General features: G+C 41.3%; 1 protein-coding gene and 1 pseudogene across 1 annotated transcript; both read left to right on the forward strand.

The window, feature by feature from the left end:
• Window positions 1–415: 415 nt before the first annotated feature.
• On the forward strand, window positions 416–13939 carry LOC146693289 (uncharacterized). Its single transcript, XM_085479110.1, has 18 exons — window positions 416–648; window positions 746–856; window positions 986–1111; window positions 2470–2684; window positions 2822–2915; window positions 3231–3830; window positions 3932–3983; window positions 7226–7400; window positions 7494–7717; window positions 7813–7884; window positions 9725–9930; window positions 10041–10166; window positions 10889–10996; window positions 12128–12214; window positions 12409–12441; window positions 12531–12672; window positions 12764–12817; window positions 12898–13939. Exons 1-18 carry the CDS (start codon window positions 580–582, stop codon window positions 13770–13772), a joined length of 3369 nt encoding a protein of 1122 aa, XP_085335236.1. The 5' UTR covers window positions 416–579; the 3' UTR covers window positions 13773–13939.
• Window positions 13940–16154: 2215 nt separating this feature from the next.
• Window positions 16155–17883, forward strand: LOC146693290 (uncharacterized; annotated as a pseudogene).
• The last annotated feature ends 483 nt before the right edge of the window (window positions 17884–18366 follow it).

Consider the following 18366-nt stretch of genomic DNA (forward strand, 5'->3'; position numbering starts at 1 on the left):
ATTGTGGGATATATGGGAACACGAAGCGTGCACCGGACCACGCTTGATATTTGGGGAAATCGACGGCGCATTTGAAGTACACTTCGAGTTGGGACAGTCGTCACGTGGCGGTGACGTAATCGCACTCAAAATGCGTACTTCAAGCGTGCGGTCTCTGAATTGGGACACAGCCCCAGTCTCCATTTCAACTTGTGTTGAAAGTGCGGACTTCAAATGATATTCTCTTAATTGTGTTAATAGGCCACGTAAAACCAGAGTTATGATTCGAAACAGTACAAACGGTGTTTTCTGAGGACAGCGCTACCAAACACTCTCCGTTGGCGACCAAAATTTTAAAAACAAAATTTAAAAAAAAAAAAAAAAAAGGATGCATGTCTGCCATTACCTGCCAAAACCGGAAGTAACATATTTTGTGGGAAACGTAGTTTTTCCCCTCAGGGCCTTGATGAACCTATACTGGTGGTTTTAAGTTATGTCTGACATATGTCTGTGCAGTTTCTGGGATGCTTAGATCTCAAAATGCACTGTTGGAAATTATTTTATTTTCTATGTTTTGTTTTGTTACTTTTCTAAAAACAGATGGTGATCTTTTCTAAAAGCGATAGGACAGGTGTGGAGGAGAGTGAAGCAAGAGAATGGGTTCCTAAGGTGGGCAAGAAAAATCCAGCTAAGTTTCTGTAAATATGTTGTTTTCACACATCCATGGAAAATGAGCAAAATATATATTTTTCTGCTCTAATAACAGTCTGTGAGCTCATCTGAAGATGATGGGACAGATGACTGGAAACCCACACAGGATGAATCTGAAGGCTATTCAGAAGAGGAGGAAGAACAAGAACGTAAAAGGATTCCTAAGGTAGCCATGAAAAACAAAACTGGGTGTCCTATGCCACAAAGAGATGTGAAATTCATCCTCAGTTTCAGTGCTTCCACAATCTATCTATCAAAAATTAGCCAAACATATTGTTGTCTTCTCTGAAAACAGATGGCGGCAGCATCTGAAGAGGATGGGACACATGATAGCAGACCCACACAGGATGAATCTAAAGATGATTCAAAGGATGAAGCAGAACATTTGGGACAAATGATTCACAAGGTGGCCATGGAAAAGGTAAAATTTGTTCTCAGTTTCAATGCATTCAACAAAATATGTCTTTGTATTCTTCTGCGTCAGATGGTCAGCTCATATGAAATATGCAAGGAGTAAAGGTATTGAAGGTACATGAGTTTAAATAGCTGGAGTCAAGCATCCAAAGCAACAAGCAGTGCAAAAGGCCAGGCAGGGGATGGCAGGGCTCAAGATGCTAAGATTTTGTTTGGGAGTGACCAGAATGGAGAAGATTAGAAATGAGTGCATTAGAGAGACAGCTCATGTTGAGCGGTTTGGACACAAAGTTAGAGAGGCAAAGCTGACATGATTTGGACATATGTAGAAGAGGCATAGTGAATATATTGTTCCATATGGAGCTGCCAGGCAGGAGAGAAAGAGCAAGCCCTTAGAAGAAGTTCGTGGATGTAGTGATGGAGGATATAGATAGGGTTGGTTTGATGGAGGAGGCGGCTATGGATAGAATAAGATGGAGGCAGATGATCCACTGTAGTGACCCCTAAAGGGAGGAGCCAGAAGAAGAAGAAGAACTCAGCTCATTTGAAGAGGATGGAATAGATGATGGGAAACCTCCACCAGATAAATTCAAAGACAATTCAGAAAAGATGAGTTTAAGGAAGAAGTGAGTTAGCTCCAGTCCATTTTTTCAGAATCAGAATACTTTATTGATGCCTGGTGGAAATTATTTTTTTGTTCCAGTACATGAGTCACTTATTAATAAATAGCTGAAAAAGAAACGTGTAGTTGTAGCAGTAACCAGTGTGTTAAGTGGATGCGTTGTACAGGGAGATGGCCACAGGCAGGAAAGATTTCCTGTGTCGTTCAGTGGTGCTTTTCGGTACTCTCAGTCTCTCACTGAATGTGCTCCTGTGACTGAGCAGCATGTCATGGAGTGGGTGGGAGGTGTTATCCAACATTGTCTTTATTTTGGACAACATCCGCCTCTCCGACACCACCTTGAGAGAGTCCAGCTCCATCCCCACAACATTACTGGCCTTACGGATCAGTTTATCAAGTCTGTTGGCCTCTGCTACCCTCAGCCTGCTCCCCCAGCATGCAACAGCATAGAGGATCGCACTGGCCACAACAGACTCGTATAAAATCCAGAGCATTTTCTGGCAGATGTTGAAGATGTTGTTTAGTGAGGTCATGAGGAGGAGTAGTAGTGGGAAACGTACTCATGATGAATTCAAAGACAGTATATATATTCAAAGAAATATAAAGGTCAAATCAAAAGTAGTCAGAATTACTAACAGTACTGCAGATAATTTATTTTCATTGGCATTTGTAAATATTAAGTAAGAGTAAGACAAAAAATAAAACTTTTTTAGTAGTTGTATGCGTCTTCTTTTTGTGTACAGGGGGCGTTCGTGAGCAGTGAGTTGCCACAGAGGACAGAGGAACGGCAACAGGTTGCTGTCGCCTCAAAGTCTCAAAGGCATCACTATGTCAGAAATGGACACAAGTGTCCCATATGTGGACATGTATATGCTGATATTGTTCAGCACCTAAGAGTCACAGAGAAGGTGGTAAATGAAATTGAGCTGCTTCTTTTGAGCCAATTTTCTCATCGGCAGTAAGTGTCTTAATAAATTCTGAAAGAGACTAAATTTACATGTTTTCGAATCACTGCATTTATTTAATTGCTAACTTTTATATACACCCAATTTCTATTTCATCCTACTCAGCATTTTATTTTGACTATTTTTACAGCTTTTCTACAAATCTGGACTGTCCAGTCCGCTTATGTCAGTCAAAACATCTTAATCGGCTTGATAAGCACCTGGAAAAGGTCCACAAATTACAGGTATGTTATTGACTTTGTGGTGTCTCTGTGTGGTTTTTGTGTGTTGGTGAGGCAGCCCTTGATCTCTGGAATCAGATGTTTATGTTAAAGGGACTTACATTTAGCACCTTGCATTTTACATATTTGTTACTCTGGTGAAATGAAAGTCTTCCAGTTTCCATAGAAGAATACGGTGGTTCTTTCTTTGTCCGTATGCTGTATTTATATAATGTTCCTCGAGCTCTAGAAAGCATGTTGTGTGCATAGATAAAAACATGAAGGATGCCCAATTAATTAAAATCTAATCTTAATCCTTTCTAATGCTAACTTTTTCAGAAACCTATGATTAAACTTTACATGCAAAAGGCCAAGGACAGATGCGTTGCTAAGGAACTTGCACTTCTGAGGGTATCAAATCCCACACCGCAAATGGTCTCACATGTGGGTGAAGTGGATTATACAGTGATTGAGGAGGGCATCTTTAGGGCACTGGAGGCAAGGTCCAAGGTTGCATCCCCTATAGCCTCTTCCAGCAAGGCTCCCAGTGACCATGCTATACTGAACCATCGGCCTGCTCCTCCCTCTGACAGCAAGGCTCTGGGTGACTCTACCAGACCAAACCTACAGCCTCCTCTCTCTGCCAGTGACACTCTCAGTGACCACACCATCCCAATTATGCAGCCTCCTTCTATCTCCAGCAGCAAGGTTACTTGTCATTCAACAGGGGTATCTCCTGATGTTTTAATCCCAAGCAGTGCACCTTACTATGCAGTACAGCAATGGAGGGGACGTCCTCTCCCGAGGACACCTGCTCCTGGTTGCAAAAACTGTCAGATACTGTTCACTGAGCTACAGGTGGTGAAGCAGTTGCTAGAGTGTGAAATTGAAAGGAATCATGAGCTCAAGCAGATACACTCTTCAACCAAGCGTGCAAATGTGAGTATTGTTTACCTCCTGTGATTGTACACCTCATTGTGAAACATTCTTTCATTTACTATTGATAAACAAATCTGGTTAATGATTTTTTTTTATTTCAGGTTAAATATAGCAGACGGAAACGGTTTTCACTCAGCAAAGCCCCTCACTATGGTAAATAATATATCTTATCAAACTTACTACTGTAAATTAGGGGTGGGCGATTGAAACAATATAAATTTGGCCAACGATAGAGATTTTGACTATTCCGCTCTACCGCGATAGTGCATGTTGATGATGTCATAAAGCTGCGCCTGTTTTGGTCGAAAGCATCGTAGCTACAACCATTATCATCTGCAAATTATGCCAGGTAACAGTCATAGCAAAGAGATGAAGCACTTTTGAAATATGGGGAAAGCCAAAAACTGCGCTTCCTCCACTTGCGTAACATTGATTCATTAATGTTGAATTCTCTCGCAGCTGGTCTATTCCCATCTTGTTGCAGTATACAGGGAGTGCAGAATTATTAGGCAAATGAGTATTTTGTCCACATCATCCTCTTCATGCATGTTGTCTTACTCCAAGCTGTATAGGCTCGAAAGCCTACTACCAACTAAGCATATTAGGTGATGTGCATCTCTGTAATGAGAAGGGGATGCAGAGGGATGCAGCAGTCTCAAAATTGCAAAGCTTCTGAAGCGTGATCATCGAACAATCAAGCGTTTCATTCAAAATAATCAACAGGGTCGCAAGAAGCGTGTGGAAAAATAAGCGAGGTCAAGCGTGCAGCTGCCAAGATGCCACTTGCCACCAGTTTGGCCATATTTCAGAGCTGCAACATTACTGGAGTGCCCAAAAGCACAAGGTGTGCAATACTCAGAGACATAGCCAAGGTAAGAAAGGCTGAAAGACGACCACCACTGAACAAGACACACAAGCTGAAACGTCAAGACTGGGCCAAGAAATATCTCAAGACTGATTTTTCTAAGGTTTTATGGACTGATGAAATGAGAGTGAGTCTTGATGGGCCAGATGGATGGGCCCGTGGCTGGATTGGTAAAGGGCAGAGAGCTCCAGTCCGACTCAGACGCCAGCAAGGTGGAGGTGGAGTACTGGTTTGGGCTGGTATCATCAAAGATGAGCTCGTGGGGCCTTTTCGGGTTGAGGATGGAGTCAAGCTCAACTCCCAGTCCTACTGCCAGTTTCTGGAAGACACCTTCTTCAAGCAGTGGTACAGGAAGAAGTCTGCAACCTTCAAGAAAAACATGATTTTCATGCAGGACAATGCTCCATCACACGCGTCCAAGTACTCCACAGCGTGGCTGGCAAGAAAGGGTATAAAAGAAGAAAAACTAATGACATGGCCTCCTTGTTCACCTGATCTGAACCCCATTGAGAACCTGTGGTCCATCATCAAATGTGAGATTTACAAGGAGGGAAAACAGTACACCTCTCTGAACAGTGTCTGGGAGGCTGTGGTTTCTGCTGCACGCAATGTTGATGGTGAACAGATCAAAACACTGACAGAATCCATGGATGGCAGGCTTTTGAGTGTCCTTGCAAAGAAAGGTGGCTATATTGGTCGCTGATTTGTTTTTGTTTTGTTTTTGAATGTCAGAAATGTATATTTGTGAATGTGGAGATGTTATATTGGTTTCACTGGTAAACATAAATAATTAAAATGGGTATATATTTGTTTTTGTTAAGTTGCCTAATAATTATGCACAGTAATAGTCACCTGCACACACAGATATCCCCCTAAAATAGCTAAAACTAAAGACAAACTAAAAACTACTTCCAAAAACATTCAGCTTTGATATTAATGAGTTTTTTGGGTTCATTGAGAACATGGTTGTTGTTCAATAATAAAATTATTCCTCAAAAATACAACTTGCCTAATAATTCTGCACTCCCTGTACTAATAACTAACCTTGTATTGTGGAATAATCTCAGTTGTTCTCTTGACTGAAGTTTGGCCCGTGTATAGCATCTTGCTATGCGATTGCATTTGTCCCTGACCACCAGAATCCCTCACGTTAACTTTTATTGAGTGGAAACAAAAGCTGGTGTTCATCCTCCAGCTTCACTGTGCTAATGTTATGCTAACATTGCTGTGTCGCTGGCAATCACGTAGCACAACATTATATACCAGGTAGTCCAACTTCAGTAACCCTGCAAACGCCACTGCTGTTTAGTTTTCTGTCTTCAGAACGGAGCCCAGCAGGGGACATGGGAGAAAAAAATTAAGACTGACTTTTGTGAGATCTCGCAAAACTAACTCAGGATCTCGCAAAAGTTGAATTCCAACAATGGCGGCAGCTACTTAGTTGTAATGTTACTCTTTCTGGGTCACAAAATACACTTTTAAGATATTTTGAAGCGTGAATGTAGTTGTGTAAACGTCAGATACCTGCTCGGTTTACAAGACATCATATATTTGCAAATGTGCTCAGACGTTTTCGGAGATCTGACACCCACCATCTCGAAGCTAACAGGAGGTCGAGACCTACTACAGCCGGGAGGAACACCGCTCTCCCGGCACATCGTGCCTCGACCTCCCGGTCGGCTTCGAGCTGGCAGCCTTCGAAGAATGCAGCTAAAACTTTTGCGAGATCCCGAGTTTGTTTTGCGAGATCTCGCAAAAGTCAATCTTAATTTTTTTTCTCCCATGTCCCTTGCGGGGCTCCGTAGGAAGTGGTAGCAGAGCTGTACATTTTAATTAGTTTCAAAAATCTCCCAGAACATGGTATGTCATTTTTAGGTGAAAGAATTTAGACCGTTTTTAACTCTGTGTTCGTTTGACTTTGGGACCTGAAACAGACAGAGTTTTGGACCCAGATTACTCCGCGAAGCTCCTCACTACGGCAGCCGTAATGCTCCGACAATCCATCAAGCAGTGCGGCTTACCAAAGTTGTACTAAAACATTTTTTAACAGATTTCTGCACGCCCAAATCGGTTCGAGGTCAGTAAGCACAACCAGAATTCATACATAAGGCACACTCTGGATTTTTGAGAAATTTAAAGGATTTTAAGTGTGCCTTATAGTGTGGAAAATACGTTATACAGAAGAAAATAATATATCGCGATATATATCGTTACCGCATGTGCTTCAAATTATACCCCAATATGGATTTTAGGCCATATCGCCCAGCCCTATGTAAAATGTATTAACTGGAGAGAATCTTACATAGTATGACTGACCATCCTGGAATAGGAATTCTTACTCAGTTAATTTGTGAAGAGTGAGTTCTTCTAGGCTAAGAATTGTTCTTCATTGAGGTTTTCTTTATGCATTGAGAAGCTTGAAAAAATATTTGTTTTGTCAACAAAATCCCCCTGATGTAAAAGACCTGAGGTCTAAATATGAGTGCTATACAAATGTACTTTGATATGATGTCTATTCTTGCCTCATCAGTAAGACTGGTGGAAGAATTTAGGGTCCATGCAGAAGGTGTGAACCCTAGCAGAAAAATATGTGACAATGCAAAGCAGCGGGCCACCCATGTCATCCATTTTCTGGAATTCATGGCAGACCCAGCGATTCCAAACGTTGACCTTCTGTTTCTGAGGAACCATGGAAAAGTCCGTGAGTAAGTGTTAAATTTGAATGATTATTAGTTTCTATATACATGTGTGCATATACAGTTTAACACATGAACTAATTTGTATTTTTGACTTTGGAGTTTTCTAGCACACCTGCAAGCAAAAGGGTTTAAACCAACAACTCAGAGAGCTTATCTCATGGATGCTATTGCTTTCATGAAATATATATTAAACATGTCACCACCACAAGTCAGACTTGGAAAAAAAAGGTTCAACGCCCTTTTGGTCGAACTGAGGGCACGTTACAGAGATGTTGGCCGTGAAGTAGTCGTGCACCAGCTGAATGTGTGGAGATCTAAGTCTAGTACGTCTATAATACATATCTCCACCTCTTTTATTAACATTATGTCATTAAAGTAGGTAAACTGTCTAAGGGATTGTGCTTACATTTGTTTTCAGACAGACTTGTCCAAGCAGAAAAACATGCTTTGTTAATTGAAGAGGCTCCCCAGAAGATTGCTGCCGCACTGGGTATGGATCACTGCAACGCTTAAATCTGTAAATAGATTGTATAATCCCTCTTAAGTAAAATTAACAGACTCCATGTCTGGGTTAAGACATAGCACCTACAGATCTTTACATCACTGTGATCCACACATTGAAATGGATTTCATGTCTTTTCTGTCTGATGACTACGTTTCTCTGATGTCCAGTTTAAATTGAAGAATAATGTGGAGCTTGGTTAAAAACACATCACCATTGCAGTGAAATATGTGCAGCTCTGGATTAAGATGGAGCCCTGCACATTTTGATCTTGTTATTTCTGGAATGATTGGAAAGATTATTTTCAATATTATGGCTAGAGTAAAGTGTAAGAGCTATTTGCACTTATAAAGAATAATACTAAGACTTTTACCTTTATTGTTTCATAAAAGGTGTCCACAATTTAGAGGTTAAGGGCAGGCACATAAGAGGAAAAAAAAAAATCCCAAAAAATAATCAGATTACTTAAACTCTACTTATCCAACTAGGCTGCTCTGAGGTAATGTTGAGTTTGTTCTTTTCTTTGGTGAAGAGAGGTTGGAGGAAGGATGAGCAATCAGCTGGGCATCTACTGGAATTATGATGTAAATTAAAATCCTTCTAAATTAACCCCCTAACACAGCAACAATGAGCAGACGAAAAGGAATGAATTCACAGGTTGGACAGGTTTTCAACTGTGAACCCCTTCGATCCAATCTTTTGGGCTGCTCATCTTGCAGAAGACAAAAATCTTTTCTTTACCTCACTTTTTCACCTTCTCACCCTTTCTCCCCCCTCTCCTACTGGACGTCACATCTTCTCACACCTTATCTATCAATGTATATCTATCTGACAAGATTTGACAAACAGTTAAAAATGTTTAAACTTGTAAAACGCTTCATTACATTTTCATTGTTATTCTTAACATAAAGAATTCACATTGAATCACATCTGGATGTAATCCCCTACATTTCATTCAGTTTATGTGATTCTACTTCAGTTAGATTTGTCTTTAGGACATTTTCACATGAACATTCATTGTAACATAATCCAATTTTCAATTCAAATGCTTTTTAGAATTCAGTTAATTGCCATTTATTTCTTTACTTTTTATCCAACTTGTTTTATGAAAACATACATTTTGTTTGCCAGATATTCTTTGAGATTAGTAGCTCCACTGTGTCACATTATACATCACACACCAAGGTCAGACACTCTGAGGCCTGTTATTAGAATCACTGTTATTCTATTCTCTCATTACACACACACACACACACACACACACACACACACAAAGAACTCAGTCATTATAACAGCCATTTGTACTACTCAAACACTTTTGCATTTGTTATCAATATATTGATCAGATTTACATTGTGATTTCTCTTAGATTAAGAATAAAACTACTTTATAATTAGGAAAAGAGAGAAAAGCTCTGTTTTAGCACTCTGATCATTTTTTATTACATATGTTTTATATTTTAAGACCTTTGAACCATTGAACTCATCCAAGTGACTTCTTCAGTCTCAGCTGACTGCAGGTTTCCCCAATCTTTTATAAACAGTACATTTGCATAATGACTGAAACCAGCCCACTGAAGGAACAATGGGCTGGGAGGTCAGTTCCTTAATATTAATTATGCAAATTCTCATGACCATTGATTAACAACCACTGACCAAAACTCACTGATCAATGGCCATAAGTAACATTTAGAGTGGCAACATTTATGTGCCATGATGCCATCACAGCCAACAGATTTTACCAAGGTTATTTAAAAAAGCGAAAGTCAAGTTATACATTTATCTATACACTTACATTTACTAATATTTAGTAATATTGCTTTGCACAGCTGAGGACCCTGCAGAGGACACACTCCAGAGCCGAGCACTGACAACAAATGCAATTCCAACATGTGCAGCAAAGAAAAGGAAAAGGAGAGAGGACAGAGGATCTGTGCAGGACGAGGACAGTGAAGGATCTGAAAAGGAAGAGCAGCAGTCATCAGGAACAGAGGAGCTTTTAGACAGAACGCTCTTCCAGTGTAGCAGTAACAAGGTATGTGTGCCCTGATTCCCTTGGTAAGAGTTTTGATTGGTTGCACTTCTTTCATATATAATCATTTACTCCATCATGAACAAAACATATTTAATTTGTACCATAAACAGATGGTGAGCCCAGGTCAGGGTGAGGTTGCCTGTAGTGCTGGAACCACAATAAACGAAACTAAACAGGATTTGAAAGAGGAGGTGGAGCATCTACAAAAAGTGACATACCAGTTGCGCAAGAGAAAAGTATGTAATGTATGTTCTTGTACTTGTTTTAGTGTTTTTTTTGGGTCTGTGTTTCCACAAGCCCCGCTAGTTTAGAGACTTATTCCTCATAAAGAAGACAAGACATAACAGAACATCTTCAACTCGCTAGCTAGGGTCTTTGGTCAAGAACCAGCTCTTGGAGCTCACGCTCCTAGCCTGTGTCCAGCCCAAAGTCCTTCAAAGAGCAGCTCGCTGGCAGCTATTTATTGACAAACTGTTACAATATACATCACAGCAAAAGCACCTCCCTTTGTAAAACCTCCCAATGGTTCTAAGACAAGGCACTATGTGTGTGTATGTGTAAACATCTGTATGCATGTGCAAGAATGTGTGTCTGTATGTATGACTTCCAACTGTTTCTAACAACATCATTAGTCATAAAATTGTAATCTCCCCCACACCCAATATATGGTTCAATTCCTGTATTGGTTCACCATGCACAAAACTGTGAAGCCATACAAAGGGCAGGAAGCTTACCAAACATCAAACAGAATCTTCACAAGGGACGTGTCTACAATAATCCTCCCCCAGCACAGAGTGGCTGGAGAGGTGGGCAGAGACAAAGGAATGTCCTGATCCTATAGATTGAACTCAGACCTTACAAATTTAAGAAACACAATGACAACATCCAACAATTAGACTTAACAGTTTTCACTGATTACTAATCTTTTACCTTTTTATTTTTACTTTTCTAAAATCAGATGGTCATCTTTTACAAAAATGATAGGACAGGTGTGGGGAAACTCACACAGGAAGACAATCCAGAAGAGGAGGAGGAAGAGGATGAAGCGAGAGAATGGGTTCATAAGGTGGGCAAGAAAAATCCAGCAGTTTCTGTTTCCACACATCCATGGAAAATGAGCAAAATATACACAGGGTGGGCCATTTATATGGATACACCGTAATAACATGGAAATGGTTGGTGATATTAAAGTCCTATTTGTGGCACATTAGTATATGTGAGGGGGCAAACTCCTGAAGATGGGTGGTGACCATGGTGGCCATTTAGAAGTCGGCCATCTTGGATACAACTTTTGTTTTGTCAATAGGAAGAGGGCCATGTGACACATTAAACTTATTGGTAATGTCACAAGAAAAACAATGGTGTGCTTGGTTTCAACGTAACTTTATTCTTTCACGAGTTATTTACACGTTTCTCTTTGTTCACAGCCATTGACTTGTCGAATGGCTGGCCTAGCAAAAAAAGTAGTGATGGAGGATATAGATAGGGTTGGTATGACCAAGGAGGTGGCTATGGATAGGATAAGACTGAGGCAGATGATCCACTGTAGTGACCCCTAAAGGGAGGAGCTAGATCAGGGGTGCCCAATCCCGGTCCTCGAGAGCTACCGTCCTGCAGCTTTTAGATGCATCCTTGTTCCCACACACCTGAATCAAATGAATGGCTTGTTATCAGGCCTTTGCCAAACATGATGGCATGCTGAAGAGATCAAACCATTTGATTCAGCTGTGTTGGAGTAGGGATGCATCTAAAAGCTGCAGGATAGTAGCTCTCGAGGACCGGGATTGGGCAGGCCTGAGCTAGATGAAGAAGAACTCAGCTCATTTGAAGAGGATGGAACAGGTGATGGGAAACATACACAAGATCAATTCAAAGACAATTTAGAAAAGATGTGTTTGAGGAAGAGGTGAGTTAGCTGCAGTCCATTTTTAGTGAGGTCATGAGGAGGAGTAGAAAGCTGCAGTAATGATCGTACTGGTGTATGTATAACACCAGCAGTGAGTTCTAAGTACTTGGAATGTCCTAAAAGTATTTGCTAGGAAATCAGCACTTGTAACTTTTACCAAATGCTTTTACTCACAAATAGGGGGCTGAAGTCCATTCCTGGCAGTTTGATTTGTTTCTAAAACCATAAATACCAACATGAAGATGGTTTATAATTTTTTTCTTCTTGCATTTCTGTGTGTTATATGTACAGGACAGGGAAACAGCGATGAGCTCATTACCATTACAACACCAAATACCAGTTGTTATTCTGAATTCAGTCACTCTCAAGACACCCATGGTAAGAACAATTGATAACAAATGTCAACAAAACTGTAAATCACACCTGATGACATTTTCTTTTACAATAAAGATATGTATGTTTTGAAATAAGATCTTTGCCTTTGTGTGAAACTGATTACATTTCAAGTTTTCTTGTACTGAGGTGTGTGATCTCAAAATTGCTTTAACAATTGTTTGACCATTTCTCCACAGATGGACAAGGTCGCAGTGGAGGTCCCTCCTGGTGTAAGAGCACTACAGCATAACAAATCTGAACATTACATCTAGATGAGCTAAAGTAACCTTGTTTTTCTTTGTCAATCATAATTTTTCAGATGCAGCAGGTCTATGTAAGCCAAGACACAGCAATGACTGTGACTCAGAGTTCAGAAAAAAGTGTGATTCACCAAACCAGTTACTTGAAGAGGCTAACTTTTCATCAGTCAACTCTCTTTGACGACACCATACCCAGATCTGGTAACTGGAAACCAGCAGCTGTAGTAAAAATACACAAGTTCAAAGAACTTTAAGGTGGAGTGGTATTTATTTATTTCTCATATGGTCTTAGATAACAACAAGAAAGACCAAAGTGGAATGTCATCTGCAGCAATAATAACCTCAGGTAAATATTAACATTATATTGCACAATATGAACAATGTTAAGTTAATCAGTAAGTAAATGATTATTTTCTTAAAATAAAGAACAACTGGAGGAGAAAGAGATACAAGAAGAGTCTCTGGAGAAGATGAAGAGTGAAGGCAAAGAAGGGAAGAGAAAAGAAAATGTACAGCAGGAGCCTCTGGAGAAGATGAGCGGCAAAAAGAAAAGGAAGGAAGAAAAGATACAGGCAGAGCCTCTGGAGAAGATGAGCGGCAAAAGGCAAAGGAAGGAAGAAAAGATAAAGGCAGAGCCTCAGGAGAAGATGAGCGGCAAAAGGAAAAGGAAGGAAGAAAAGATACAGGCAGAGCCTCTGGAGAAGATGAGCGGCAAAAGGAAAAGGAAGGAAGAAAAGATACAGGCAGAGCCTCAGGAGATGATGAGCGGCAAAAGGCAAAGGAAGGAAGAAAAGATACAGGCAGAGCCTCAGGAGAAGATGAGCGGCAAAAGGAAAAGGAAGGAAGAAAAGATACAGGCAGAGCCTCTGGAGAAGATGAAGAGTGAAGACAAAGTAGGAAAGAGAAAAGAAAAAGTACAACAGGAGCCTCAGGAGAAGATGGGCGGCAAAAAGAAAAGGAAGGAAGAAAAGATACAGGCAGAGCCTCTGGAGAAGATGAGCGGCAAAAGGCAAAGGAAGGAAGAAAAGATACAGGCAGAGCCTCTGGAGAAGATGAAGAGTGAAGCCAAAGTAGGAAAGAGAAAAGAAAAAGTACAGCAGGAGCCTCTGGAGAAGATGAGCGGCAAAAGGCAAAGGAAGGAAGAAAAGATACAGGCAGAGCCTCTGGAGAAGATGAAGAGTCAAGCCAAAGTAGGAAAGAGAAAAGAAAAAGTACAGCAGGAGCCTCTGGAGAAGATGAAGCGTGAAGACAAAGTAGAAAAGAGAAAAAAAAAGTACAGCAGGAGCCTCAGGAGAAGATGAGTGAAGGGGGAAAGGACTCTGAAAATAAGGTGCAATTTATTCCATTGCTCCCAGTAAGCCCAAGAAATGCCTTATTTGAGGGCTTTTGCATTGTATTTGTTTTTGAAGATTCCACTTTTTTATTACATAAAAGAGTTATTAATAAAAAGTGATCATCTAATACTGTGTCCAATGAGTTACTGTCACGTTTATTTTCTGGAATCACTGGTGCTCTCAGACTTGACATTATATAATTCCACCATATGTGAGATCAGTCAAATTAAGAAAGGAGACATGCTTCTTGAAGAAGTAAAAGTCAAAGCTTAAGATATAATGTCAGTATGTAAATGTTGAAGTTTTGGGGTATGTTGTACTATACAGTCAAACCATTTGATGCCATTTGGTCCTATATCTACACAAGTTTCAGTTGTAAAATCATAAGGCTAATAAGTTCACATAAACTTCATAACTTAATCAGAATGTACATAGAGGTCCTACCACTGGGGGAAAGACCAAGCACCACAATCTACCACATTTTCTGAACCACTTGCTCTCATCCACATAGGGAGCCGCATTGAACTTGTTAATCTAATAAAAGAAAAAGTGACCTCAATTTTGCAGCGGTTTGTTCTCCCCCCTGCCTGACTTTAAATGGTAAATGGCCTGCATTTGTATAGCGCTTTTCTAGTCCTTAAGGACCCCAAAGTGCTTTACACTACATTCAGTCATTCACACACTGGCGATAGCAAGCTACATTGTAGCCACAGCTGCCCTGGGGCGCACTGACAGAAGCGAGGCTGCCGGCCACAGGCGCTACCGGGCCCTCTGACCACCACCAGTAGGCAAACATGGGGTTAGTATCTTGCCTAAGGATATTTGGCATGCAGCCAGGAGGAAGCCTGGGATCGAACCACCGACCTTCTGATTAGTGGCTGACCTGCTCTGCCACCTGAGCTACAGCCACCCCAGAAACTTACTTTGCTTATAGAGTGGTGGTGGTCAGAGGGCCCGGTGGCGCCTGTGTCCGGCAGCCTCGCCTCTGTCAGTGCGCCCCAGGGCAGCTGTGGCTACAATGTAGCTTCCTATCGCCAGTGTGTGAATGGGTGAATGACTGGGGTCCTATGGACTAGAAAAGCGCTATACAAATGCAGGCCATTTACCATTTATAGAGCGCTATTTTGAAACACAGCCTGGGGTGATAATGCACTCATAGCCTGACTCGAGCACAACAGGCAAATTGTTCAGAAGAAAATGGGCAAAATGTTGAAACTGGGAGTGATAGAAGAGTAACACATTGTGTAGTGTTTCCTCATAATTCTTGTAGGGAACAAAGATGCGTCTATATAATCTATAATTGTTAATCAGTTCTTGATAATCCCCTTTCCGAAACACAGACTAATCAGTGATTACTACCACCTGGACTATTGAGTCTTGTACTAAATTAATCTGGATTAAGTTAAAACCACTAGTGCTAGGGTGACTTAACCAAAGTGAGATTGCCTGTAAAACATGGGGTGGAATCAAATTAGCTATACCAATGGCTGCAGAAAAGTGACAGTGGTCAAACAACATCATTGAGCATGACAAAACACTTTTGAAGACAGCAGTCTCCAGATACCTCATCATTGAAGACAAACGACACACATCTATTGTGGAGAAAATTCGGTTCAAATCAATTTTATTTATATAGCGGCAAATCACCACAACATTCGCCTCAAGGCACTTTATATTGTAAGGTAGACCCTACAATAATACATACAGATGTAAACCCAACAATCATATGACCCCCTATGAGCAAGCACTGTGGCGAAAGTGGGAAGGAAAAACTCTTTTGACAGGAAGAAACCTCTGGCTGAACCAGGCTCAGGGAGGGGCGGGGCCATCTTCTGCGACCGGTTGGGCTGAGAGAAGGAAGACAGGATAAAGACAGAAGAGAGAAAGAGATTAATAACAGATATGATTCAATGCAGAGAGGTCTATTAATACATAGTGAGTGAGAAAGGTGACTGAAGAAGAAATGCTCAATGCCTCATTGGAATCCCTCAGCAGCCTACACCTACAGCAGCATGACTAAGGGAGGATTCAGGGTCACCTGATCCAGCCTTAACTATATGCTTTAGCAAAAAGGAAAGTTTTGAGCCTAAACTTTAAAGTAGAGATAGTGTCTGTCTCCAAAATCCAAACTGGTTCCACAGAAGAGGGGCCTGAAAAGTGATGGCTCTTCCATTCTACTTGTAAAATACTCTAGGAGCAACAAGTAAGCCTGCAGTGCGAGAGCAAAGTGCTCTAATAGGGTGATATGGTACTACAAGGTCATTAAGATAAGATGTGGGGATGATTATTTAAGACCTTGTATGTGAGGAGCAGGATTTTGAATTCAATTCTGGATTTAACAGGGAGTCGATGAAGAGAAGTCAGTACTGGAGAAATCTGCTCTCTCTTTCTAGTCCCCGTCAGTACTCTTGCTGCAGCATTTTGGATTAAATGAAGGCTTTTCAGGCAGTTTTTAGAACATCCTGATAATAATGAATTACAGTAGACCAGCCTAGATGTAATGAATTCATGAACTAGGTGCAAGATTTGCATGACAAATTGAGGTATTCAGTACAGTTTCTATTACAACATTTTATTGAGATTGATGCCATATATAGGTTGTTCCCCCAAGGATCGATATAGTCTGTGTAGTTGGAATTACTGGGTGGTCCCATCATGCTGTGTCCACATCAGTCAAATATCTGTTGCAGTCAGCTGGACCACAATTAAATAATTCTGAGCAGCACTTGGCAGACTGCAGCAGCCTGCATGTGTGTGTTCCATGAAAATCAAAAGTAACAAAAACCCTGCCATTCCTCAAGCCTGAATCATTTCAGTCACATTTTCTCCTGGAGATGTCTAAAGACAGGCTGTCTTTTGTTGCCATAGAGACCTGAATCCCCCCCGAACACAGTGTAGAGATCTGGCAGGTTTTTGACCATAATTGCGGGTTGTCACCCTCTGGCAGTAATAGGGGGAATATGTAGCACACAAGCACAAACTCCTTGTCTTGGTACAGAGCTCTCACTGCGGGACCATCAACATCCAGCCATATCCAAACTCCTCCAGGGCACTTTTGGCCACATTTCCAGGTCTGACCACATCAGGAAGGTGGCACGAAAAGTCATGCTGGCATCTGGGGTCATGTCCAGTTATTCCATAATGAATGAAAACTGGCTGATTGTTTCATGGGTCATGGTTCAGTCTGACACAGAAAGGTCCTTGGAGCCCATGTACCAGGGAATGGCCAAGAGGTACAGTGATGCAGGAGTGGAAAAGGCCGGCTACCACTGGGTGGACAGGTAAAAACCGTAATCATCGTTGTCATTCAAACTGCTAATCTGTCTGGAAAAACTGAGTTTTTCTTTTTCAGATCAATTTGATGCACACACATAATATTCCATATACTTACATGTATTTGTATTTCTTACATTTAGGGATTGCTGTGCTCCATTTAAGATCCCAGACTGCATCCCTGTCGAAAATCTATCGTGGGATGCCTGAAAAACCACTCCTGCTGTTGTTGCTGCGGCCACATCTGGACCAGTGGCAAACAGCTGTGCCTCTCGAACCCACTACAACAAGAACATTATTGTAAAACTGGACCTGTTCCACTGCCTGAGGCGATTTTTGCGGGAGTGTACCTCTGAGCATCTTCCTCTGTTCAGCACTTTCTGCCAGCTTCTCTCTGCGGCATTCTCAGTGGTTGATCAGGCAGACCTGAAGAGGCTCCAGGATGCTTATAAGTTCTGTGGCATCCATCCTGCTAATCCCACAAAGCAACACATAAGGGAGCACTGCAGGATCCAAATACCACAACCCACTGAGCTGCTGAACAGAGTGGAAAAGGTCCTGAACCATTTTCACCTGGCCACAGACCCCAACAACGTCCCACTCTTCAAGCCATCCATGCTGAAGACGTGACGCAGTGCACATTCTGCGTGGCTGCCTAAGTGACCCTGAACTCTCAGAGGGTGTAATGTTTAGGTACGGTGGGACTCTTCAGCTTAACCATGTCCCTGGTGAAGGTGCCAAGGTCCCCATCTGGATTCCTGTCCGAGGCACTTCACAGCAGGAGGGTTATCATTTCCGTCTTTAACCCGCCTCCTCCTGCCCTGTCTACACCACTGACACAAGTCTCAATAGAGAAGATTGTGGAGGGCATCTTAGAAAGGCAACAGCAGCAGCAGCCACAGCAGCCACTTGGCAGCTTATTTCTAAATCACTTAATGTAATGATAACAAGCCATCCGTTCTCTAGTGGGGTCTCACAGCTTTTATCTTCATAATCTTTCTGGTTGATTTGTAATATTAGAAACATGACTGCTGTCTTTTATCTGTGTGACTGTACAGCCTGTTTCAGACATGACAACCAGACAGTGTCTGAAGTTATCTTTAATACATGCAACGCAGCTGGAGATAGTCCAGACACTTTCTCACTTCTGATGATAATATTTTTGGTTTAGGTGTTGTTGCTTTCTGGCTTGAAGCTTATCTACAAAAGCAGTTCAATAAGGAGAGATCATGTGGAAAAACTGAGCATGATTTATTGAGGTACAGAAATAAATGTAACTGTTAGGCAG

The sequence above is a fragment of the Copadichromis virginalis genome, linkage group LG14, assembly GCF_057382275.1.
Source record: "Copadichromis virginalis isolate Kocher_CV1m ecotype Utaka linkage group LG14, C_Virginalis_male_GT1.1, whole genome shotgun sequence".
In the NCBI taxonomy this organism is placed as follows: Eukaryota; Metazoa; Chordata; class Actinopteri; order Cichliformes; family Cichlidae; genus Copadichromis; species Copadichromis virginalis.